We start from the raw sequence: 26,762 nt of genomic DNA on the forward strand, positions 1-26,762 counted from the left end.
TTGTGGGTCCTATACCAGAGACCTGGGAGTTTGAGGGTTTGTGCAGCATCTTAGCTGTTCCTAGCCCTGCACTCTTTTAGACAGAAAGCTCTGATGCTCTTCCTGGGATCTGTTGAAATCACTCTCCCAGCTTAGGGGGTCACAGCCCCAAGTGCTCCTACTACCACTGGGACTACTGCGATCTTTATTTTCCTCATCCAGTCTAGTTGCCCCTTCAGGGCCTGATACTTCTTTTGGAACTCCTTCTTCCTCATGTTATTGTTACTTGGCACTGCTGCATTTATCACCTGTTCTTCAACGTGACCTTCTGTGGAATCCCCCCATATGGACCTGTAAGGATCTAGTTCATACACTGTGCATCTCAGTTTCAGTTCGTAGTTTATAATCGTGTGGACCCTGTTGTACAGTTACTTTCCATCTTGAAAAATATTTTTTTAATTTACCGAAGCATCTATATCAAAAGATCAGTAGAAAAAGAATTGTTCTTAACAAAATTCCACTTTGTAAATAGTAAAACATCAGTTTTACTAGCATAAGTCTTAGTTGCACCTGAACTTTGGCCTATTTCTTTAAAATTGGCCACCTAACTACAAGCCGTTGCTTCTGTTTTGCTAAACGCATGCACCTCTGAATTCAGTTCAACTCTTTTCCACAACATGAGTGTCTTCGTGTACGGTTTTTTTGTCCATTTGTCTATTACCTTCTTTTGAAATGTTTTCTTGACTTTTTTAAGTCTACAGTTTTAAATGTCCTGATGAGTTTCAGTTTCAATAACCAGACCTAACTCTGCATAGAATCAGCTATGGTCAACTTAAAGCAGTAAAAAGAAATGTTTCTCCTTAGTCTTTGGCATTTCAGTCATCAATAGCACCTTCTTTTAAAGTTTCTGATTTTTTTCCTGTTTTCTCATGTATGCCTTTTTGAAATAATGCATCATCATGTATGGTATTCCACTTTTGCCCCTCCACTGTAAAAATCCCTCTATATGTAAACACTCTAAAATGTAATTGTTAAACATTAAATATTCATCATCAGGAGCATATTATTTCTTCTTTCTACTACTACTACTACTACTACTACTACTACTAATAATAATAATAACAACAACAACAACAACAACAACAACAACAACAATAATAATAATAATAATAATAATAATAATAATAATAATAAAGTTGGAAGGGACCTTGGAGATCATCTAGTCCAACCCCCTGCTCAGGCAGGAAACCCTATACCATTTCAGACAAATGGCTGTCCAGTCTCTTCTTAAAAAATTCCAGTGTTGGAGCATTCACCGCTTCTGGAGGCAGGTTGTTCCACTGGTTAATTGTTCTAACTGCCAGGAAGTTTCTCTCTAGTTCTAGGTTGCTTCTCTCCTTGATTAGTTTCCATCCGTTGCTTCTTGTCCTGCCTTCAGGCGCTTTGGAGAATAGCTTGACTCCTTCTTTGTGGCAGCCCTAAGATATTGGAACACTGCTATCATGTCCCCCCTCTTCTCTTCATTAAACTAGACATACCCAATTCTAGCAACCGTTCCTTATATGTTTTAGCCTCTAGTCCCCTAATCATCTTTCTTGCTCTTCTCTGTACTCTTTCTAGAGTCTCAACATCTTTTTTACATCGTGGTGACCAAAACTGGATGCAGTATTCCAAGTGTGGCCTTACCAAGGCATTGTAAAGTGGTATTAATACTTCACGTAATCTTGATTCTATCCCTCTGTTAATGCAGCCTAGCACTGTGTTGGCCTTTTTGGCAGCTGCAGCATACTGCTGGGTCATATTTAAGTGATTGTCCACCAGGATTCCAAGATCCCTCTCACAGTTACTATTGAGCAAGGTACCACCTGTACTATACCTGTACATTTGGTTTTTCTTGCCTAAATGTAAAACCTTACTTTTTTCACCATTGAATTTCATTTTGTTAGATAGCGCCCAGTGTTCACGTCTGTCCAGATCCTCCTGTATCTTACGCCTGTCTTCTGGAGTGTTGGCTATTAAAAAGGCTCCATTGGTGTCTTGTGAACTAAACATTGTGGTGTAATAAAACATCGCAGGCAGAAGTGCTAGTGTTATTCCTTTACATTTCTACTACAGAATACAGTAATAACTCCAAGACATGTTCTTTAGCTGTACAATTGTTTTCCACCTTGCAGATATTCTCATACAGTTCAAGAACTGTTAGAGCATTCTCAGTGGCAGAGATATTAGTTTTTCTAAAAGCTACCCAATTAAAGCCACAGTTAAAACAGACTTTGAATTAGATACTTTGCCGAATATTTTTCACTAAACACAGGGTAGTCCTTGGCTTACAACGATTTATTTAACTATGATTCAGAGTTATGACGGCACTGAAAAGAAGTGACTTATGACCCATCCTCAAAAGTGTGACTGTCACCCCACCCCACACAGTCACATGATTATGATTTCAGCACTTGGAACCAGCTCACATTTATGACAATTGTAGCGTCATGAGGTTGTGATTTGCGACTTTCCCAGTCATCTCCCAACAAGCAAAGTCAGTGGGGGAAGCCGCATTCGCACTACAAGTGTATGATTCGCTTAATGGCCAGTGACTTGCTTAATGATCACAATAAAAATGGTCATAAAATTGGGTCTGGTCTTGCAATGACTCACCTAATGACCTCGTTGCATAGCGATCAAAATTTCTGTCCCATAAGTCGAGGACTACCTGTACAAGAGTGTTACCCTTTTCATGTCAGAAGCTGGTTTGAAGTTCTTAGGGATTTTTCTGCCCAACAATTAAAGTAAAATAGGACATGATAGAGAAATAAATGAAAACGTTTTGACTGGTTGTGTCAAAATAGCGGTTGGCCTTTTCACGTTCATTACATTTAGCAGGCTTAGCAATCGCTTTCAATCAAATTAAACTTCTTCAACTTCAATAAATGCAACTTTCCAGTGATTGGATTCTTGGCAAATGTTAATTTCTTGGGAGCAATCACATTCTTCCTAAAGCTATCTGTAAGCCTTATTATGAAGGATTATAGGTATCTTTAAGAAAAAATCTGTTTCTGCGGCAAGGATAAAACAGCGATTTTGTGAAAATACCTGAGATGGTTTTTTTTTTTCCAGATGAACGGCTTAAGGCTAGAGAGGAAGGGCTGGAGGAGGCAAATAATTGAAAAATGATTTTGTCCAAGATCTTTGTAATGAGCTGCTATGCTCCATATAGCAATTTACCAAACGGCAATATCCTTTGTGAACCACGTTTCCCCCCCTGCTCTCTTTGTGCAAGACCTCCACGAAGGGCACTGAGAGTTTCTGTCTTTTTCAGGTCCGTGTCATCTTGCTGAACTGGTGCGCTTGGTTTCTCAGAATGAAAAAACCAGGGGAGAACATCCGGCCTCTCTCTTGCCGATACGGCCACTCAAGGCACCAGTCCAGTGTCAGCAGTGTAGAGATGAACATCTTACCAGGACACCATTCTAGCAATGGCAACATGATCTACAGCTACCATGCCATGGAAAATCCCTTCTGCCCACAGAATAATGAGATAGACACCAAAGGCGGAAAGGACCAGAGCTCTTTGCCTGAAGATAATGACAGCACTCAGAGAAAAGTTTTAATGGACACCATCCCAGTGATTGTGAAAATCCTGGAAGAAGTTCAGTTCATTGCAGCCCGTTTCCGGAAACAGGATGAAGGGGAAGAGGTCTGCAGCGAGTGGAAGTTCGCAGCTGCTGTCATAGACAGATTGTGCCTGGTGGCCTTTTCACTTTTTGCCATCATCTGCACGCTTACAATTCTCATGTCTGCTCCAAATTTTATTGAAGCTGTTACAAAAGATTTTACATAAGGCTCTCCAAGATGAGTAGAAAAATGCTCCAGTGTAATTGGAAGTTATGAAATGGTGCCATTAATTTTTGAAGAACAATGAGACTTCCTGTGCTGAATTCGGTATTTAAAAAAAAAGAAGTCGGCATGTGTTTCAAATTCCAATTGTTTCCCCAGTGTTAGATATTCTAGATACAGAATTGGCTCTGTTACTTGTTATTTGTTTCAAATAGTGTCTTCTCCCTATACCTGTGATCATAATCACCAATAATATTAGACAAGAAATCAGACACACAGCATACACTTTGCTGAGTAAATAATACATATATATGCTACTAGGAAACACTAGTGAACATGTTGCTGCATTGGTAAATTCTTCCTAGGAACATGATCTTTGCTAAATGTATCATTTTCAATGTTTTTGTTTGGCATCGTTGTTTAACACGGATTTCATCTACAGTAATGTATTGAATGACGCTGTTAGTTGCTGTTTGCCAAATAAATGGCAAGTTTTAGCTTTTACTATCACTGTGATAATCTGAAACATTTTCCACTTGATAACAATGTGAAGTCAATGCAATACTTTTTTCTAATAAGTTAAAAATGTTTTCATTGTTGAATATTCTGTTTTTCTATTACATAAATTACACCCTTTCCCTAATCTGAGTGCTGCAGCTGCCCACTTATTATCTTTGCCTTTCAATGTATGTCTGAACATCTCCAATGTCCTTAAATTGCATTTACCTTATTGATTTTAATTTTCTTACAATTAATATATACCACAACCCCAAACGTGCATGGAAAGCAGCACGTTTCACTTATTACTGACAACTATTGATAGAAATCGGAGATATAGTCAGATGAGCAAAATTAATGCACATCAAAGCAAGATTCAGTTTTTCTGCACTATGTTGCTTTGAATGCAATACACATTCCACTCACCTGTAACTGCACATTAAAACCTGGGCATGAACTACTTGAATTGTAGTTTTTACCTTCTACAGCAAAAATTATAAAGTTTTTTTTCTATAGAATAAAAAGATTCAAGAGTCTCAGAAGCCTGTAAGATCACAGAAAGATGTTTTGTTAATCTAACTTTTTCCCCCCACTGACACCACGGTTAATGATTTCCCCCCGATTTTTTCCATTCATTAACACCATGGTTAATGAATATATTTTTTTTACAATAAGTCTTCAGGATTGGAATAGATAGCGATCTGCCAAATGCAAATAATCGCGTCATACATTAAACTCACCCGAGATCACAATTTGTACCCATCAACTCTTGGAAGTATACAATGTAAATTTTTCCAATTGTTTGCAAGCTGCCAAATTGTTGTGATGATAGCTTTCCCCAATAATTATTTCATGTAGAAAGGTTTGAGAGAAACCGAGGAAGGACTTATGACATTTTACAGATAAAACGGAATCAGCCAAGACCATTGGGTTTTTTTTTTTTAAAGGATCTTCTTTTATAATCAGATTGCATTTACAAAGAAAATGAAATAAAAAGACTAAAAGGATAAAATTCACAATAAGATAATAATTTGATACAAAACGCGCACTTTTGTTGACATTTTTTTTAAAACAGCTGTATTACTGATGCAACAATCCATGTGATCTGCCTGTGAATACATGCAAAGGAATGGAGAGAAATGAAAAGTGAATACTGATTCCAGCGTGTTAATAAAATGTAAAGCACTTTAAAAAACCAAGTTGAAGAGAGGTGTGGCCTTCTGACAATGTGTTTATGCAGGAATCTATTTCCACAGGCATGACAGTGATGGAGTGTTACTATTCCCCACCTGGAATAGAGTCTCAGCATGACGCCAAGGTCTTGCTTGTGGACAGAAACCTTATCCTGCTGATTATTCATTTAGCTGGCAAAGTAATGCAGATCCTTTGGATATCCAGTAGTCGCTTGGTCTTTTTGAAGGAAGTAAGACGGTAACCACAAAGTTGGTAGAATGACCTAATTATAAAAAAGAAAAAATTGTTAGTGTTTCAAACTCCCCGTGTTCTTAAGCTGCCAACACACACACCCCCATCGTACATCCAAACCCCAGAATAAGTTCTATACAAAAAGAAAACCAGTATAACTTACTCCTTATATGGTTGAGATAGTTGGGCAACCTTTGGGCACTGGTGTACTGCTGATGCTAACCAGTTGGCATGCATGTTGGCAAAGGGGTACAGATGTGAACAGAAAAGTTTTTCTTCGTCTTATCAGGAGGAGAGAACTATAAAGGAGTTCATAATACTCTCTTCTTCAGTGCAGTATCACGCTTGCCTGAGTCCCCTGCTGATCTGACGACTGCTGACAGTAGGGCGTGTGAAGGTGACAGCAGGAACTAGGGGTTGAGAAAGCCATCCAGGCAGACTGCCTTGGAAGCTTAGGGGGTCTGCACGCAGCCCATCAGAGGCCTGGGATTCCAATGAATTGGGTCAACTTGTGTGGGGCTGTGGAATAGGCTACCTTTTCTGGAAGGGGAAAAAAGTCTATACTATTTGCAAAACTGCATACTCTTTTGGCAAAGTGCACCTTACTGTGCTTATGTGGTTTCAAAATGCAGGCATCATAAATCGGAGACCCGCATGCATCTTTTGGGTTAAATTGTCATTATTCCTCAGATACTTGCATTGATTACGGTGAATCGCAAAAAAAGACTTGCCATGTGCTCAGATATGGCACACAAGCACACTAAACCATAATGCCTGAAAATCAGGCTCCTGCCATTCTGGGAAATAAGAACCCAATAAAATCATCTTTTAAAATGAATATTTCTTCTGGCCTTTCAACTCAAAAAAATTAAAGGCAAATTCTAATCTGGTAGCAGCAAATAAGGGCCCGAGTTGCCCTGATCTACTATGGATGATGAGACCATGAGATCAAACCATTTTCTTTAGATGACTTTTCTTTTGGTGATAATAGGAGACAATGGACACATTTAGTGCAAACAATACAAAGATAAATGCACAAAAGTTTGCCAAATTACTTTAAAACAACTACATAGTTGGAATGAAGCTATTTCTAGGCATCTGTTTCTGTATTAATGGATGGTGACCAGTGGCACTAAATTTTGTCCCTAGTGCTGCATAAAGGTCCCAGTCTGGATCAGATGTGACAATAAATCTTTGTGGGATCAGGTGAAAATGAACATGCCACATGAGAACGTTACAAGTTGGAAGACAGGGTTTTAACTTTAAAACAATTTATTCATTAGTTGAAATTCTAAAATTTTGCTCTTTGTTTTCTCTTCACTGCTGATAAGGAATTCAGCCAACGGGCAACAATGCACTCAGAACTTGAGTCTGTTGAGCTGGCCATAAACATCCATCAATGTTGTAAGATTATCTTAATACTTTCATTTAAGAAGGCTTTTAGTTCATATGACATACTATACCTATGAACGATTTCTGTATTCTAGCAGTAGTGTAATAAAGGAAGCAAGCATATGGAAATCAGCAAAACAATCTGTGAAGATTCATCATCTGTGCTACTCACTTCTTTTGAGTGGAGCTGAAACAGAACTTAGCAATAGATGTCACATCCTTATATACTGTCCAGCTTCAATGGAGTGGAATGCCCCCAACACATCACTATTCACCTCCCTATTCAAATTACCTGGAGTTTTTCATTTCCACTTTCTCATTCATAATTCTAGGGGGAAAATATCTATGAAACTGTCAGGAAGCTGGAACATCAGCCTACATTCATTGACTCATGTGGCATTATCTCCATTTGCCACATCCCCAGAAGCAAATTCACTGATAAACAGCAGATTGGGCAATCTGCACTCTTATTCCATGAGCTATTTGCAAAGGGGAAGATCTCTTACAACAAAGCATACATACTTCTTAAGAAAAAAGAGTGACATCTGATAACCTGAAAGAACTTGATTCTGCACTTTTTGTACCAGATTCCAGATAAAAAAAGAAATTATACTTGCTTTTTAGGAAGGATTTATCTACTCCCAGGATCTGGTTCAGGAGTAGGATCCATTCCAAGTAGTTTTGAAAACCCTTGTAAATATTATCGATGTGGCAAATTTCAAGAGTGGGACTTTGGTAACATAAGAGGGTTTCCCTGCATTTTTTTTAACATAATAATGTCACCTGATCGATAGATAGGACTTTACTCTTATGTTGCCTAGGCCTCTGGCCTTTGATCAAGCTGTTCTTCAGCCTGGATCAGTGGTTCCTTGCAACCTCTTGCAACCTTGAGTTAGATGGGGGACTCTCTGCTACATCTGTCCCAGGAAGCCCCTTCAAAGCATCATCTGCCTTGTGTTTGAATAAAAGTCATTTGCTAGGCTGTCATTCGTGTATACTTGCCAAGTTGATATTGGATATCTAGTGAATTTTATAGAAAAAAGAATGACCTGTGGTAGACAGAGTTCCTGCTCTAGCTCCTGTTTTGTAGAGGGGCGCATGATACAACAGTGGGTGGGGCTCATAATTTTGATGCGGCTCAAAATGAATTACTGGAAGCATTGGGTTCATTTGTCGAGGTAACGCATCTTCTATAACCATTTCATCATCATCCCAACGACTAGCATCCATAAACATGCCATGGACCAGCACCCCATCTTCTGGAGAAGGTAACTGAAAAAAATAAAGTGGAAGGTGGAAGTCAAAGCTGAGCTAATCATTCATTAGCACTATCAAGTTTCTACCTTACCCAGGTACATGTTCTTGAAACACAGCAAAACATTTTTTTAAAAAGTATCAGAAATTTACCACAGTACAAGATAAACGTGATGGTTGTATGTAAAGGTATTTCATGTGAATTCAAGTTCTTTGTGGCTGGATAGTCATTGCAGTTGCAGACTTGTAAATACCTTTTCATCCATTGGTAATTCATTTCCGAAGTGGCAGAGTTTTGAAGCTTCTGCTACTTGTGTTTGGTCTCTGAAGACAGGAATGACGTTGTAACTAAAACTAAGCTCATCAATCGGCAAGTTATATTTTCGAGCGTGATTCTGAAGAGTTCCTGAGAAATAAAACATGGACCTGGTTCTCTTTTTAAAAACAAATAATCAGTCATTAAAGGACCATTAACAATGCACAGCCACAGAGAAATATGATAAGGGGATAGTTTATTTGATGTTGCACATCTTGACGGCTGCCAGACTGGCGTTAGCACAAAAATGGAAAAACAAAGAAACTCCCACAGAGGAAGAAATACTATACAAAATACTATCTTGTGCTGAAATGGACAGGCTTACGATGGAACTGAAGGACAAAAGTGGATCTGAATACTTTGAAATCTGGGATAAATTTTACTATTGGTGGGAGTCGAGGAGGACTGTTGGGGTTATAGATTAGCGTCAGTATGGAAATGTATATAATTTTAGGCTAGCAAATAGAGAAATGAATCAAGTATTGTATAAAAACCCATATGTATCTATAGAGATAAAGAACTAAATGTAAGAAGAGAAATAACTTGACAGAAATGCTTATACTGGAATGTTACATCATGTCCAATGTTTTCTTTTTTAACTGTATTGTAAATAAAAAACTTTAAAAATATATATAAAAAAAACAATGCACAGTAATTCAACTTTAATTTACCCCCACACAAACTCAGAAATATGTTCTATATTTACAAACTCTCTCGGCAAAGTCCAATTCATAGTGTAATCTTCAATATCATAAAAAAAAATTTATAGAGCACTGCTTTATTATACTACCCCACTATTCCAAGCCATCTTTTTTTTAAAGGCAACCTTATTATTTTGAACAATTATTATGGCCCTAATGTATTGCTTTACTTCCAAGTACCATACTGACATTTTTATTATTTTTATTGCTTTTGTTAGTTCAAAATAATAACCTAAAGGAAAAAAAACTTCTTATTAAATTATGAGAGGGTTTAAAGGACTCCCTTTTGAAAGTCGGGCAGTGCATGATTTCTACTGTATTGCAGAGCACGTGTTTAACCCCTGTATTTTCCAATCCACTTGAAACGATTTCACTTATTCTAGAGGCAATAGATTATAAGTTATATGGTTTGCAGGGTGTTTTGCTGCCAGATCTTAGAACGTGGTTAATGGGAATTGATGCGCAAGATTAATATAAAGAGCATTGCCTATTTATGTTAGCAAACTGCTTCTGACTATGAATTTATTTTCAAAATTGAGAAGAAGGAAAGGACAGTCTGCTCTATATCATCCACTGCCTAAAACAGCATTTGATAAAAATGGTGCTTCAGGTGCCTTCTCTTCTGGATACTCTTTTGAGATGAACTGAGTTATACAACCCATGATTTCAACATTATCTTCAGTACGCTATTCACATCTCCCCCACCCCTGCTCTTCTTCACTCCAGTTACAGCAGCAACAGGGAACTAGAGTTATTTAGGAAAACTATTGGCTCCAAATTTATTGGCATGTTGCATCAGCACAATGAGCAACATGCTTTCAGGATACTAATTTGGTGGCTTTATAGCTTCTTCCTTTTAATAAAAGCTTTATTTCCTTTTTGCACAGATTCAACCACAAAGGGATTTTGGGGGGGGGGGGGGCTGCATACCCTGCAGGTGGGACATTGACTTTTTCTTACTGATCAGCTGATGGAAGAAGAGTGACTGGTTCCCATTACATCCTGGCTGCACTTGGTTTTTAGAAGCCAGCAGCAGTGAAGAGAATTCTGCAGCCAATTTAAAAATGGTTTGAAGGGATTGGGAAATGGAAACAATGCCCTGTGAATTTGATCCCAATCAATCAGCTAACAATAAAGCGGCTTGGCAGGCTATTCTGAGCATCTGAAACCCAAAAACGAGACAAACAACTGAGCAATTGGTTTCCAACCCTTTTATGGGTATGCTACCGTTTAAAACATACATAGGTGACATCGGAGACAGAGAAATTTTGTATGAATGTTTACCGGTCAAAAATCCTTGTGGAAAAAAGAAACCAGAAATCCAAAATGATTTAGGTTGACCTCTTTTGAGCCAGAACTGGAAAAAAAAAAGTTGATATATGTTAGGCATAAAACCCGACATTCCATTTAACTTATTAAACAACGGATTGCTGTTATTTTATTTGCAGAAAGGGGAGAACTGAACTGGGTTTGCCAGAGTTTTACTTTTCCATCTAAATGGATATGGCTTCATTATGTTTGGTCCTAATCCAGGAAATCTTCGGTGCTGCAGAATGACAACATTTGAAGTTCTCCCAGACAGAATGAAGATCAGGGCTTCTCTCACACCGATCAGAAGCTGGAGGATATGAGGAGTCACTCTTGGCATCTGCCTTAGTTTTTGCCTGTCACCATTTTGGGTGCTTAGTGGGAAGAGAGCAGGGTAAAATATATCATCTCTTTCCTTTACTCCCAATTTTCCTGATTATATTATTGGTTTAATATTGGAACTCAGTCAAAACAGCCATGAGTACTTTGCACCATGTTTGAAGTTAAAGAGAAATAATGGTTCTGATGCATGGTTGAGGGTCTCCGGATCAGGGTACCTGCATAAAAGCTGATGCACTCAGTTTGTATATACAGCACACCAGCAGCGTATTATTTCAAAAATCATAATCTTAGAGAAGTGGTAAGTCCAACATCTGATGGCAATGCATTATCAAGCCACAGTAAGGAAGATGCCTTTTGGAATTGCGAAGGTACATAAAATACCACTGTAAATTTTTGATGACAAAACTGTATCCATTCTGCAAATAATCAGCTAAGCCATTTAGGAAAAGCAATAATGCCATTACTCTCCCTTCTCCATTATTCCCCATGCCAAGAATGGGGAATATTACCTTCATTCTGCCAAGCATTTTCTCATTAGTTTATTTGCTGCAAGTCGTATTTGGCATATTAATTTAAACAAGACAGAAGCCAACTTGTAATAAATGGAAAGGCAAGCATTTGGCATGGGTTTTAATGTCCTCCCCCTTTTAAAGTGTTTCTTGTCCCCACTTGTTTCCTAATAATCGTGCCTCTGACCTTCATTTTTAACAATTTGAACAGTCTCAGCTGCCTGAAATTGTTACTGTTCCCTGAACTAATTTCTCTTCCATGGGTTGTATGATTTTTTTTTTGCCTGACATACATACTTAATGTGCATATTCTTTCAGAGATGTTTTTTTTCTGTGCACATTTTTGAGTTGCAAATTGCAGTTTGGTATGCTAATGCATTCACATTTTGCATACACATTTCACAGGCACTCACTGGCCTGTGTTTAAATGAATTTACCTCACATTTTATCTTGTATGCTAAACTGATCCATGATCTCATGCAGTATTTCTCAACCTTAACAATTTTAAGATGAGTGGACTTCAATTCCCAGAATTCCCCAGCAAGCCATGGAAATTTCTGGAAGCTGAAGTCCACTCCTAATAAATAGGTCATTAGTGGTCTAAACTTTTTTGTGTGTGGGAGGAGTTCAAGGAAGCTAAAGAATGAACTTGGGTTACATCCTTTCTTAACTTTCCTAAAATCTCTTACATCTGAAACATAACCTAAATTATAGATCATCAGTACACTGTACACCTATGAGTATCATGTCTACTTACATCTATGAAGCTTGTTCTGAGCACGAGGTCTTTCACCCAGGCCCCCAAAGGTTTCAGAGAGGGATATGCGGCGTTGGCCCAGAGGGTTGGAACCTGATTGTTAAGAAAGCTGTGGTACACTCTTTCCATTTCTTCGGACATGACTACAAACCCCGCAATGGCTTTGTTGAGTGTTTGTAGAGAGCTCTGAAAGTTGAACAACAACACTGTACTTTAATCTTCTGCGGAGAGGAAAAGAATATAACAGCAATTTTATCTTCTCCAGGCAGTTGTATTGCCAGTTCTCTCGCTCTCACATTAGCTTCAATGATCTAATGCAGTGTTTCTCAACCTCAGCAACAGCTGAGAAACATTGCATTAAGCAGCTGAGCATGGCTGGCTGGGGAATTCTGGGAACTGAAGTCCACTCATCTTAAAATTGCTAAATTGAGAAACGCTGATCTAATGATCCTACAAATCCGAGCAGGTAAAAAGGAAGATCACTGATAAAATTTCAGTGGTGCTGCAACAATGTTTTCTGAAGTTGTCTACTCTATACAACACAGGGAGGTTGCCTTCACATCTTCCAGCGTATTCTTACCAGTACCCTTGCCTAATTGTAATAAGGAGCTTAGCAGTGATACACTGTAGAGCAGGGGTCTTCAAACTCGGCCCTTTTATGACTCATGGACTTCAACTCCCAGAATTCCTCAGCCAGCGTGCCTGGCTGAGGAATTTTGGGAGCTGAAGTCCATGAGTCATAAAAGGGGCGAGTTTGAAGACCCCTGCTGTAGAGATTATGCAGGTGTTCCACTTTCCAAATGTTTTTGTCCTGTCTCCCTTTCTCCTCTTCCTCTGAGAGTAATTTAAACGTCATTATAAGGCAATTATAAGGAGGGAATGGAAGAGGCAGAGACAGAAATCCTTGAACTGGTTATCTAGATAGGGCAGCTATTACATTGTGTGTGTGAATATTCATTCCATTTCTCAGTTTAAAATGAACATGATCCAGTAATTTATAATATTTTACTAAAAATGCAGCATGACCGTAACTGACTACAGTGATGCTGCAGCAGCCACAACTGTGAATACAACTGGTGTGAAGATCTTTGAAATTCCCGTTATACACAAGTCCTGGATTTTGTAGCAAAATCTCTAAATCAGAGAATTTGAGATATAGATAATCCTTGACTTACAACTATTTGTTTAGCAACTGTTCAAAGTCCAAACAGCAGTGGAAAAACAACCAGGACTCACACAGAGAATCGTCGCATTGTGCCTATGATCATGTGATCAAAATTCAGCTGCTTGGCAACCAGCATGTATTTGCAGCAGATGTTGCATCCTAGGGTCCTACAATTGCCTTTTGTGACTTCCCAGCTGGCTTCTGACAAGCCAAGCCAATAGGGGAAGCCAGAGTCACTTCATGATTGCACGTGCCTAACAACCAGGGCAAAAATGTCACAAAATTGGGTGCCACTCACAGAACAATTGCCTTGCTTAGCAACAGAAATTCTGGTCCTTATTGTGGTCATAAGTCAAGGGCTCCCTGTACCATGATTCAAAAATTGTTATGTTATGATGCATCATTTGGTCTAATGGAAAGTTACAAACAGACAGGAGAACTTTAGTAGCATATAAATTAAAGTAGTCCTCAATTTATGGCAACAGTTGGACCAGAACTTCCATTGCGAAGCAAGGGAGTTAATTGAGACATGCCCGATTCACAGCTTTTTTGCGTTGTTATTAGGCAAATCACCACAGCTGTTAAGTATATCACATGGTTGTTAAGGAATTCAGCTCCCTCCCCCCCCTTGTCTTTGCTAATTGGAAGTCAGCTGGGAAGGCTGCAGTAACAATCACGTGACCTTGGGAGGTTGCAACCATTGTAAATCCATGCCAGTTGCCCCAAGCACCTGAACTTGGATCATGTGACCACAGGGACATTGTGACCGTCATTAGTGCAAAGGTCGGTTATTAAGTCATTTTTTTCAGTGCTGCCGTAACTTTGAATGGACACTAAATTAATGGTTGCAAGTAGAGGATTATCTGTAATGAAAGGAATAACACAGACAAACTACTAAAGTAGGCTTGCTAAGTCACAATGATGTCACAGATATTATTTAGCAACACTCAGTTTTACATATTCTGTCTGTCTCTCTCTTTCTATCTATGTATCTATGTATCTATGTACAGTATGTACTGTATGTATGTATGTATGTATGTATGTATGTATGTATGTATGTATGTATCTATCTATCTATCTATCTATCTATCTATCTATCTATCTATCTATCTATCTATCTAATTCAGGGGTGTCAAACTGCTGGCCCGTGGGCCAGACGTGTCACGTGGAAGCCGTGCACACCCCATTGCCAGCAATGGCAAAATAGTCCCGATACGTCATGCGATGTCATGTGACGTCGCGAGTTTGACATGTCTGATCTAATTTCATATTTCTTAACTGCCCATCCCTCTCAGAGAATATGTTTGCTATTTCTGCTTTCCAGATAGAGAGTATCTCTTCTTTCCAATTTATTTACTTTTTTGGTAGAATGGAAGAACGATAGAACACGTTAGAGAAACATTTTGATTTAAATCCCTGGTTCTTAGTGCATGGTAGTCTTAATATAAATCCAACAAATTCATAACTTCAGCATTTATTCCATTGACTAAGAAATGTATGTTTTTATACCCTCAGCAGACTGAGAAGGCTATTAAAACGATCTACTTCTTGCCCAAGGACCGTAGTTAGAGAATCTATTCGACTTTTGCTATCCCTCGCAAAAAGTACCTCCGCAGCGAGGTCCATGTCCAGCTTTTCTGCAAAACAACAACATTGTTTTCATCTTTTAGAAAGCTAGGCACCACACATTTAAAACATACACTGATGGCTACTAGCTGATTTGAGGAGAGATTCGTGGGCCAGCAGGAAATATAGGATGTGCTCAACAACTAAGATTTCACACCAACTTAGAAACCCAGGAATTTACTTTTATTGTTAAGAGGCTTTGACAACAAAAGAGATGCTGGTCAAGGCATTTACCTAAGCCTTTGGTGGTGGCTAAGCATCTAATCCCCAGGTTCTCTTAAATTCAGAAAGTTTACTGCCAGCCTTCCTAAAGGCAATCATTTAATGGCACTGCAGAAAAGCACAGAGCAACTGGCAATTAGTCTTCCTGGCCTTGGTTTTGACTTCTTAATCTCCCCCTCAGCCAGAGGTGGTGGGATTCAAATATGTGAACAACTGGTTTTCTGTGTGGATGCCGCTTCCGGACGTCCATTCTGGGCCTGGGCAACAAAAAATTAGCTACCGGTTCTGCCGAAGTGGTGCGAACCGGCTGACTCCCACCACTGAGAATGTTGCACTCCAGTAGGAAATAGGCCATGCCTTTGAGGACATTCTGGGTGCCAACTTCACACACCACAGCAGAGATCCACATCAAATTGTTTTACGAGATAATATATCAATCAGGGAAGGATGACAACCATAATTTTTCATAGTGGGTAGTACTAAAATCAAATCAAATAATAAAACAAAATAAAATAATCTTCCCAGATTTTCCAAGGCATGGTAGGCTAAAAAAACATGATGCTTCTCTCATACTTTCAGTATGAAAGAGAGCAATCCTGAATTTAAAACAGCTGATATCCTTTCAAGGAAATGAAGATTTAAAAAAATATATATCCTGTGTCTTGGCAATGTAAGCTTCCCTTTGGCAGACTCAGAGGATATTAAAATGCTAAAATACAGTTTCTACTTCTAACAATAATAATGACACTTTTCTACATTCTATAAATTTCAACTAAAATTAACTCTATGTATACAAGGAAGGAAGGAATCATAAGAAATACTTTTTTTCCCCTTCCTCCTGTCAGTTCTGACATTCCCTTAGAATAGTTATTAGTACAAAGTAATTGGTTAGTTTGTGTTTTAATATATTGTATAAATGCAGGTGATCTCTTTAAAAAGTAAGGGGACTTATTTCAATAAAAGCTGGGCCTTTTGTTGGAAATTTTGAAGTAAACCATTGGAAAATTAGACAAATGAGACAGCTACAGTATACCATCAAACTATATCCAATATGCAGCATACTGAGTTAACAAACACTATATCTCCAAAAATTGCTGGATGCAATCAGTAGATAGGGCATTTTCCAGATTAAACAAACATCTTTGGAAGAAAATATTAGGTGACTTCCTTTGCTAATGAAGCAAAACAAAGGAACAAACCTAAGAATATATTTTAAATGTTCAGACACACTAGCATATTCTGAAAAGCAGTGCAAAATTCTATGAACAGAATAAGTAGATACAGATTTTATATTTGAATAAACACATGCAAGAAGCTGCCGAATGGAGTTCTGGCAAGTGGATTTAAGTTACATTCTGTTTCTGGACTGTACTGACCCAAGTTAGCTATTACAATCAGAATAGACAGCCAACTATTTAATAGGGCTGACATTAGCAGGTCTTATCAATTAACTATGTTTTTCTAAATAATTACTCAGCTCATTAAGAAAATATTTGCAGATATGCACTTAAAAGAATAATTTGCCTCAATTAAGATCACAGATCATCCCCTCAAAAATGGCTTATCAATACCAATGTCATTTGTATGGTACATTATTTATTAAAGGAAGCTAACATTAAATTAGTTTTAATCTGCATTAAATAAAATCATTATGCTGATTACTGCTTATTGCCTTATAGCAACTGTATTTCCGAGTCTGCAGAACAGGACCATACAAACCACAAATGGCCTGACAAGCATTTTTCAGGGTGAAGATTTTATTTTGTGCATTTCTGAAGCAATCTCTGTAAAATCCATGGCAAAGTCAGCACAATGTCTATATCGTGATTATAGAAACAAAGTACACTCTAAGTCTAAAGGAATGAAGATTACTTTCACTCTACATCCCTATTCTTAGTTACAAGATGTTTCCTGAAACGATTGTCATGTTTTTTAGTTTTAGTTTGTTTTCTCAATATTAAACATGAAGAACAAAGGAAACAAATAAATTCTGTGTGAACCTTGGGTAGCACAGATTTTACTAAAATAACATGATCTTAGACAGCAGATAAGCGAATTACATACAAGTTACTCATCTTGAATTGTTTATGTTCCAATTACCTTGTAATATATACTGGAGAATATTTATTTTTAGATGGATTTTGCTGTTATAATAGTTTAGGAGACTGATATATTTCCCCAGCCAATGTATACAAAGAACTAAGATATTTTTTATTTATTGAAAGGAATTTCTTATTATGTTAGTTTCAGTTGAAAAACCCCCTTCTGTATAAGTTTGTTTGTTATTGAAGATAACCTTAATACCTCTACTTATACCATACAAAGAAATATTTTACCTCAGAGACCATGTCTCTCTTCAGTTCTTTCCCCCCCCTCCTCTAAACTTTTCTCCACTTCCACTGATGTCTATAGAGGAGAGGTTTTGATCACACTGTCATATTACCTCCCCATCCCCAGCAGATGTCAATATCTTTGTGTTCAATATAAACAATATAAACAAACAGTATTGAACCTAACTCACCATGCTGGTTAGGGAACAGACTACTTCTTAAAGATAGATAATTTATATCAATGTGAACATCTGGACAGTGATTGTTTAATTGAGATAACAGAATACTTTGTACATAAGGGAATAAGAAAAGATAATCCCTGATATTATGAAAAGTAAGCAGTGATTCTCATACCAGGAATTTTAGTAAGGATTGAACTAGCAAGCTCATGAACAATCTCATCATTGCTTTTTCCTGATCCCTGGGCTGTTGTTCGTGGCTGTACATCAAGTATTGTAGTAATCAGAGTATTAGTTTCCTTTCGCTATAAAAAAAAGGAAATATGAAAGATAGTAATTTTTGTAGAAGCCCATATTCAAAATGGCTGACACCTAAAATTGAAAGATTTCTTTCCATAAATTTACTTATTTGTTTAATTTCACCATAACTATGAAAGCACACTAATTCTTTATAAAGTTGAAGATTTCAGTCATAAAAAATGGTTCTATGTGAAAATCATCACACAATATATTTTTCTCCTTTGGTCTTTGAAACTGCTTATAAAATGCATTCATATTAGGTTTCTTATTTTGATTCTTTAATCAACAGAAGTATTTAAAGCAGAGTAAAACTACTTGGCAACTCAGTCAAGTAAATAATTTTAAAGCTTTCAGTTGAAGAAAAGACAATCAATCTACATGTTATTAACTTAATGATCCAATACCTTTTTAGAATATAGCATCAAAGGTAGCCTTAATGATGAAGGTTGAATTCATATTTAATGGTCTTATGTAATTACCTTCTAGCAAAAGAATTTTTTTAAAACCTTTTGCTCATTCTGAAGAGCTATAATTTCTTACACTATGTACATCTTGTGAAATGTTTTTCAAACTGTTGAGCTTTAAGCTTATTGTATCCTTCATTTGTTTATAATGACTGATATACCGTCAACTATCATTAACATTTTTAAAACCGGTTCCTCAGTCTTGAAGGAACAAATTTTGATATTTGCTTTGGAAACTTCAAAAACGAGATGATGGTACACAAGATAAAATAAGCTGAAGGGTCCTTGAGGCTCTCTGAGCTTGGTTGTTTTCTTGCAGACATTTCATTACCCAAACTAACATCATCAAAATGAGCTCTTTATCACCAAGTGTCTGTGTTTTTTACTATATTATTTCTGTCTAATACTCCATTTCCTCACTGGAAAACATTATAGATAAATGAAATGATTTACTGTAAGATAATACATCTTGTTTTTTTTAGGAAAACAAGTTCTTTCTCCCTTTCTGTGCCCCTCTGAGTTTATTTATTTGCTCCTGTTTTTTGTCTTGTACAGTTTTTGTGGCTTTTGCATTGTTCCTTATTCTTAAGTTGCTGGGAGTCAGACAGCATATAATAAATTGCCATTATTATACACACAAAATGTGAAATCATAGCTGCCAGTTTATTAGCTGGTGTTGGCTGCCTACACATCAAGTTCTTCCCAAGAATCTAGAATGTTGTCCCAAAGGTTCTGAACTGAAGAAGCTTCTTAGATGAGAAGTGAAACGTCTTCAAGGAAAAAATAAAGAAAACTCCACTTGCCTTTTGAAAAGCATCTTTGGGACAACCATGACCTGGATGACTGAGAATCTTGTCATCACCTAGGATATTGTAATATATCAGTGCAGCATAGGAGTGAATCCAAGCAGTATGGCCTTTTGTCATTGACAGATGGAAAATTTATCAACATACATATTTTCTAAGTGTTCTCCAAGATTTTTTGGTATGGCACCCAGTGTGTCCATAATCATTGGGACCACCGCAGCTAGTTTAAGCCATAATTTTCCAATTTTCATTTTAAGATCTTGATACTTTGTGATCTTCTCCAATGATTTGTCTTCAATTCTACTGTCTCCTAATATTGCTACATCAACTAACCACATTTTCTTCTTTTCAGCTACAGTTTATACTGGAAACCCTACAATATTTTAACCTGCTCATTCTCAACTATTCTTTCAATTCTATGTTCTCACCAATTTGATTGCATTAATTAAACTAGCTTGCTATTGTGCAGCCAAAATCAAACCTTCAGTTTCTTTTTTAATGTTCCAACCATAAGTCATTGTCAGGTTTTACCTTATCCACTTTCCTCTCAATTTTTTATAAAAATTGTCCATGACCTGCCAGAATATAAAGAAATGAAACTAGGGCTTGATTTTGGATGTAGAAGAGCATGCTTTTCAAAGTAATGCAATCAAACTCAGAATTGAAAAATCATCAAATGGTTCGAAGTGCAGATTATGTAAAGAAATGGAAGAAAATTAGATCACATACTCTACTGGTGCAGAAATATCACACAAACTGATTATAAACAATGACATAATAGTTATCAGAATGATTCGTTGGAATATCTGTAAAAAATATCATGTACCAATAATGGAAACATAAGAGTTGAAAAATTAGTTGAGAATGAGCACTTAGAAAATCTATGCATTGACAGTTTTCATTTGTCAATTTCAAAAGGTCATGCTCCTGATACATGACATCTAGGTTCTTGGGAAGAACTTGATGCATATGAAGGCCAACACCAACAAAAGAACTGGCAGAAAAGATTTACCATTTTTGTGTACCTAATAGTATTATTGATAAATGGATACAAGTGCCAAATCCAGTATAAACATCTGGCTGACTGTGCAATCAACCATAATAATGTATTATGTTAATATTACACAAGAATTCAGGCTGTATAACAGATGACAGATACCTGAAATACTCCCAGGGAAATCTTACCCTGGAACTAAGATTTTGTATTTTAGACTGCAGGAGTAGATTTGTTCTGTTTGCAGATTGCTTCAGGTTTCTGCCAACTGTAAAAGTGACCTGCCCCATGCCGAGAGATGGTGGAGTTTAGAATGTTGGTCATTCCACTGAGAATAATTAATTAAGATGATTTTCAATGAATGATTTAAAATAACCTCAGAGAAACTGCTTTAGATGTCAGAGAGCACGATTTTATTTAACAAGAATACTGCAGGCTGTCGGTGTAAGTCTGAAGTTATTCTTCTGCTTAAGCAAAATTTTAAATTGATATGGCAATATTATTGGTATAAATATTATTGCTAATGAAACATGTATAGCATACATCATAACAGATTTTAAAATAACTGAAAAGAAAACCTTTTACATGACTGAGAATTATCTTAGTAATATTTCAGGGATGGTCACATTTTAGGAATTCTGCACTGAATGCTTAACAATTACTGCTTGTTATTTTTGTGCGACTGACTATACATGAATAAAGTCGTCCTTTTACACTGAGCTGTAAAACACAATTTATCTTAAATTAATTTTGAACATTTATTTTTAGCATATTCGCACCTGGAATGCTAAATTGGCGTTTTCATGCATTCCAAATATTTCTGGGTCATCAATCAGAGGAAGGTTTTCAATATACTCCTTAAAGTTTTGCAAACCGTCAGCCACAGGGGCAAAATATATTCCTGTTTTATTCAAAAGAAATAGAGATGTATTAAAAAAACAAACACAATTAAAATTTCATACATTCTATACGATGCAATTTTATGTAGATACAATTTTAATAATTAATATCATTCTGCTAGCTTTCAGAGAACATTCTACCACTCTAGATGATATGTGCCAGGTTAGGTCTCCCTAAAGTTACAGGAGTTCGAAGATTGAAAAATAACTTCCCAAACATCTATGTTAAAAATTGTCTAAGCATTGTATAACACCTTCATAATTTTCCTCTATTGTTCTACAATGCAATATTTGCTGTTTTATGAAAGACTACAGAAAACACATTACTATGGAACGCTACAGAGCTTATCTGAAACAACAAATAATATTGCTTTTATTTGCTGTTTTGATTGTTACTCTTTCTGTGCATTTAACTGAATTCTGGTGTTTTATCTAATTGGGCATAGGATATTTTAAAGTTATTTGAAATAACAAATAACAAATAAAACCAACATCAAGCAAATTTATTTAGAGCTTGAAGTTCTTTAAAAAAAAATAACTTTAAGAAATAGAAAGAGCTCCGTTGAACGTGGATTTGGGTAAGCATCTTCTCCTAGAACATCTCCTCTCTGAGAGCATCTTCTTCAACTCTCCTCAAGGACACCATCCAAGAGAAGCCCTTCTCCCCTGCCACCACTGCAAATTTGATGAGGATACTTAGAGAAGAGCTTCTGAATAAAATTGATAGCCCCTAAAAAACCGCAATTGTCAATGCCACTTTTCTTCTAAACTGGTCCCCAGTGAAGAGGTACTAAGGTACCAGTCACTGAGTAAAGAATTTTAATATTCTTTGGGGAGTTTTTGGTTGTGTTTTAGCACATAGAATAGAATGATACTGACATTTAATTACAAGGTATTGACAGCACAGCTACTAGGGTGGCAAGGAGAAGGAAAACTTACAGAGATTGCTTTAGACACAAACCAGCTGGGCATTTTTGGGCTAGTCACTCTCTCAGCTCTGGGAAGGGGGAGGTGGCAAACCACTTCTGAAATCTTCTCAAGAAAACTGCAGATGTTGGTCCCAGCTGGAGTGAAGACTAACTCAAAAGGATGAAGAAAGAAAAAAGAAAAAGAAACAGATTGAAAGTGGAGAAGGATTTTTCCAAAGTTCTAGAGTGGCAGAAAAATGAAATAGCTGGATGTAGAAAAACTAAAAACAGGTAACACTGTAGATAACGAATTGGGGAAATAAAAATAGGAGAACAGAATTTAGGCCCCTGGGAAAGGCACAAGCTCTCTGGAGCCCTTGGGAAGTTATTATTTTTTAAACACTGTGGAGGAGAGTCTCAAGAACGTTTCAGCATGTTTCAGCAGTTTCAGTTTTTTCAGAGAAAATCAGTGGACGCATGTAGAGAAAAGCAGAGTGGGACCAAGGTCTGAATTTTCTCCAGTTTTTGGATTAAGAGAGAAAGAGCACAGAACCTATTCAGACAGGGTACAAACGATGCTTGGCATTGATGTTAATTAAGACCAATAGTGTTAACATTTTCTCTGATCGTGTTTTATGAGGATGGGGACGCTTGGGCAGTTCAGGCTCAAATTAGTACCTGAAACACTCCTGATTGAGATAGATATACACACAGATACACGCATCCCAATGACAGGAGGAAAAGGTGAATTACCTGATCACCCACACTAACAGCGTGGAGTAAAGTATTTTATTGTACAAAAATACACTCTTAATTTGCAGAACATTAATGCCAGGGAGAAACAGACCAGGTTTTGCTCAACAGCTAGCAGGAAGAGTAGGAGGATGAAATCAACGCAAATGTTCTGAAGGGCAAGACCAGAGGATGAACTATAATTAAAAACCTGCAATGAGTACAACTGAAACCACGAGAAAACTATCCACAGGGGTGGCTTGGAAAGAACCTAATCTTCGTATTGGTAATGAGATGTAACTGTTTGTTTCCAAATGAACTGAGACTAGATTAGAGAGAGCAAGTTATGAGACAGATGTGCCCGAATGCTCAACTGAGAATAAATGGGGTGGGAATGCAGGCTTTATAGGAAGATGAGCTGCACATCTTCTTCTTCTTCACTGCAAGCAAAGGAGATGGCCAAACAAATGTTAAGGTTCCAATTATTAGATTATATTTGACTATTTTAAAAGTCAGAATGTCTCTGTTGGGATTAAAAGACAATGGGTAGGTCAAGCCTTACAGAAGTTTTCAGAGCTTTATATTTGCATTACGCATGTGCATATCATGCATTACGCACGATAACAGACATCAATTCTCCTACTAAAGTTTGTAAAATATGTAGTCATTGTGAGAATGTGTACAGGCAGCAGGCTTTCTAGTGAACTGGACTGGAACATTTCTATTAATAACTTCAACATGCAGCTCTAATTGAAAAACTAATTACATGGTAAAATCAAATGCTTGTACTCTCCCAGTGATTTTCAAAGCAGGCACATGAGATTTCTTCAATAAAATGAAATAATACTGATCTGTATTTCTATCAATCTCAAGAGCCTTGACGATTCTGTAACACCTCATTCTGATAGTCATGTGTGAAGACTTCTCATTTTGAGAAGACTTCTCATTTTGCTGAGTCTGTCTTGGTGATCATTCCCTGCTCTGTATACAGGTAGATCATGACAAGTGCAAATTTAAATAATGCAATATTCGATATATACCAGGTTGTGTTTAATATGACTCAAAATTTAGTCAATGCGAGGCTAACACGGGTGCAAGCGCATATGGCTGGGGAGGGGGGTTAGATGCTGTTAATTTTCATGTGCACAAATTGGAGAAAAAGAAGATTATGTCAGAGGAAAACAGTACAAGTTTTAAAAAGAAGATGCTTGTAATTATATTGGACCAAAAATTTGATGTAATTGAACATGCACAGGTCTTAGCAACATTAAAATAGGACATGTTGGAATGCCTGAATCTATGATAGAATTGTTTTTTTAATACTGCTTTCCATAGCTACTCTATGACTTTGCTAACCATACATTTAAATTATATTTTTTGTCCTTTGCTGTAATATTTCATTAGTATAAATATAAAAAATTATGTTAAAAATCTTTCTGTTCAGCTGGAACCAATTGCCATGTTTTTCCATAGAAGTATCACTTTGAATAGTGTGAATTCGAATAATACAGCCATTTTGTAGGATTCATTAATTGCACTAATCAGTACCTACTTGTATTATTCAAGTAATGGTTCCTATATCTAAATGTTCCTCTATATACCAATAAAGACACCTGTTGTCTATAAATGCTTTTCATCAACCACTTGCTTCTTAGGAAACAAGTACTGCTCCTGAAAAAGCAAGTTAGTTTCTATCAAGAAACCACTAATGGACGACTATAATTTAAAATAGCTGAATAAAACATTTTGCTAATAGTGGTGCCCCCCCCCCCCAAATGCAATGTGGGCTTAGAAATGTCTAACCACAGTATGCAAGAGATTCCATTTTTTTTACTTTTAAAGAAGACTTTTTGAGTTGGATCTACTGAGAAAGAAAGAGCAGCAGGGAATAAACATAAACTCATGCAACAAATTATACCGATGTAGGTAGAATTCTTCCGGAAGCTTTTATTTTGAAAAAATTGGAACCCAATGACATACTGGATCAAGAAAAAACAAAACTGAAGTCAAACACAGTTGGAATCAGGAGGTATGAAAGGAGAACTTGAGTAAAGTAACATCATATCCTCATCTAGAAGACATCACTCATTTGCACTCAAAAGTCTGGGAATAAGGATGCTGGCGATGCATTTGCCATACGCAGAGCTAATAAAGCATTGTACTGTGACGATGTGCTCTATTTAGCTCACCAGCAAAAGGAGCTATTGCAGCTGACCTTGAAAGGAACAGAAGGAAATACTGCATCACAAGGGCAAGATCTTCTATATTTCAACGTATAGAAACTCAACCACCGAAATTCTAAGCTACTTCTCTTCATTTAACTTTATAGTTTAGCTCTTCTGAATTCAGGGAAAAGTTTAAAAATGGCAGCTGGATGATCTGAAGATGTTGACTTTTTTGACTGGGAATAATCCAGAAAAATAGCCACATACTGATACCTATAACAATTCAGATTTTTGAGAAATTGAGGATGTTCTAACATATGTCCATTTCCTTATAATATAGAAATACCATGAGGACTAAATGGATGAACATAAGGATAGATGGCACATACGCAGTTGGGGGTGAATAAGAATACATTGCAGTCTCTTAAGGAACTGATTAAATCATAAGAAACTGAAATGTACCACTGAATACCTGAAATTGTATTAATTTAAAATGAAATTAGGTATACCTGATTTTTATAAGATTATGTCCATTCTTTTAAAGTAATCAACTACCTATATATTTAATTTTTTCCCCTTTTCTGACATTGAAAATTATAGCTTGGTGAGTCCTTTTGAGGGTGCTCTGGTGATAGGGGGCCAATATACCTCAAATTGTGTATTCTTGCACATACAAATCATTATGTTTATAATCAAGAATGTAATACCGGTAATTATTTTTATTCTTCTCAAACACAATTGAATCATTGAGCAATTGAAATTAGTTTAATAGAAGCTTTTACTGATGTCAGATATCTGCAACTCAAAATGTATTTACCTGATTCAGAATATTTATATTCCTCTTCTAAAGTTTCAGGAGAAAAAAACCTCTTTAGGATTGTGCGAAGACACCTTTGATCCCAAGCATCTGTAACTCGTCCTCCATAAGTAATCTCCCCTGCAACATTATTTGTTTTACAAATGATCTCATCATTCATTATGCTTAATGTAACACATTTTAGCTCTATTTTCTCTGAATAATTATTGAATTGGTGACTTTTAAAATGTGTTATCATGCATCTAAATTTCTTCCAACTACATTAATAGAAATGTGCAAAATGCTAGACTATCAAGCAAATTATGTGTAATAATAAATTGTTAATAATTGGTGAATATGCAAAGTTGGATATATATATATTTGCAGGCTGATTAATACTTGTATAATTAAATAATGTGCTATTTGGTAGGAAAAATGTGTATCTTATAAAACTTTGTGAGTAATTTTTTCCTTAACTATGGCAAGCTTTGGTCTTTACGAAAAACTGGCTAGGATTATTCTATCATTTAAATAGAAACAACACATAGCCAAAATGATAAATATAATAGATAGTGCAAACTGTAGCTTTCAAGTTTCATGTCAGATTTTGAAATTTTGTTTTTAAAAGCTTTTAGTTGAAACAATACTCAACCTTTTAGAGCTTTATGGCAACTGTAATATCTTTATAAATATATAAAGTTGTACCTACTTTGCAGTTTTTCACTGAACTGCAGCGTTAAGTATATTGCTGGCCCTGTCACATATTAGCAATAGTGAGGCTGAGAGTGCCAGGAGATTGAACTCTGGGTAATAAATGTATTGAAACAGACAGGAAACAGAAAACTCTTGAGACTGAAATTA

General features: G+C 36.7%; 2 protein-coding genes across 2 annotated transcripts in view; one reads left to right on the top strand and one right to left on the bottom strand.

Moving 5' to 3' along the window:
• LOC107297033 (neuronal acetylcholine receptor subunit alpha-7-like) overlaps positions 1 to 3,899 on the top strand; it is a gene marked incomplete at its 5' end in the record, with an annotated part of 4,615 nt that extends 716 nt beyond the window's left edge. The window contains one exon of the mRNA XM_015826390.1: positions 3,296 to 3,899. Within this exon, the coding sequence (XP_015681876.1) occupies positions 3,296 to 3,817 (522 nt within the window). The remainder of the gene's footprint in view (positions 1 to 3,295) is intronic.
• A 1,364-nt stretch (positions 3,900 to 5,263) lies between these two features.
• Positions 5,264 to 26,762, bottom strand: part of LOC107297034 (dynein heavy chain 6, axonemal) — a gene marked incomplete at its 5' end in the record, with an annotated part of 83,377 nt that continues 61,878 nt past the window's right edge. The window contains 9 exons of the mRNA XM_015826391.1: positions 5,264 to 5,767; positions 8,178 to 8,400; positions 8,637 to 8,788; positions 10,684 to 10,756; positions 12,316 to 12,501; positions 14,990 to 15,117; positions 18,013 to 18,142; positions 21,181 to 21,302; positions 25,923 to 26,042. Of these exons, the coding sequence (XP_015681877.1) occupies positions 5,664 to 5,767; positions 8,178 to 8,400; positions 8,637 to 8,788; positions 10,684 to 10,756; positions 12,316 to 12,501; positions 14,990 to 15,117; positions 18,013 to 18,142; positions 21,181 to 21,302; positions 25,923 to 26,042 (1,238 nt within the window). The remainder of the gene's footprint in view (positions 5,768 to 8,177; positions 8,401 to 8,636; positions 8,789 to 10,683; positions 10,757 to 12,315; positions 12,502 to 14,989; positions 15,118 to 18,012; positions 18,143 to 21,180; positions 21,303 to 25,922; positions 26,043 to 26,762) is intronic.

Source organism: Protobothrops mucrosquamatus, unplaced genomic scaffold (genome assembly GCF_001527695.2).
Source record: "Protobothrops mucrosquamatus isolate PMUCROS unplaced genomic scaffold, P.Mucros_1.0 scaffold3094, whole genome shotgun sequence".
Classification (NCBI taxonomy): Eukaryota; Metazoa; Chordata; class Lepidosauria; order Squamata; family Viperidae; genus Protobothrops; species Protobothrops mucrosquamatus.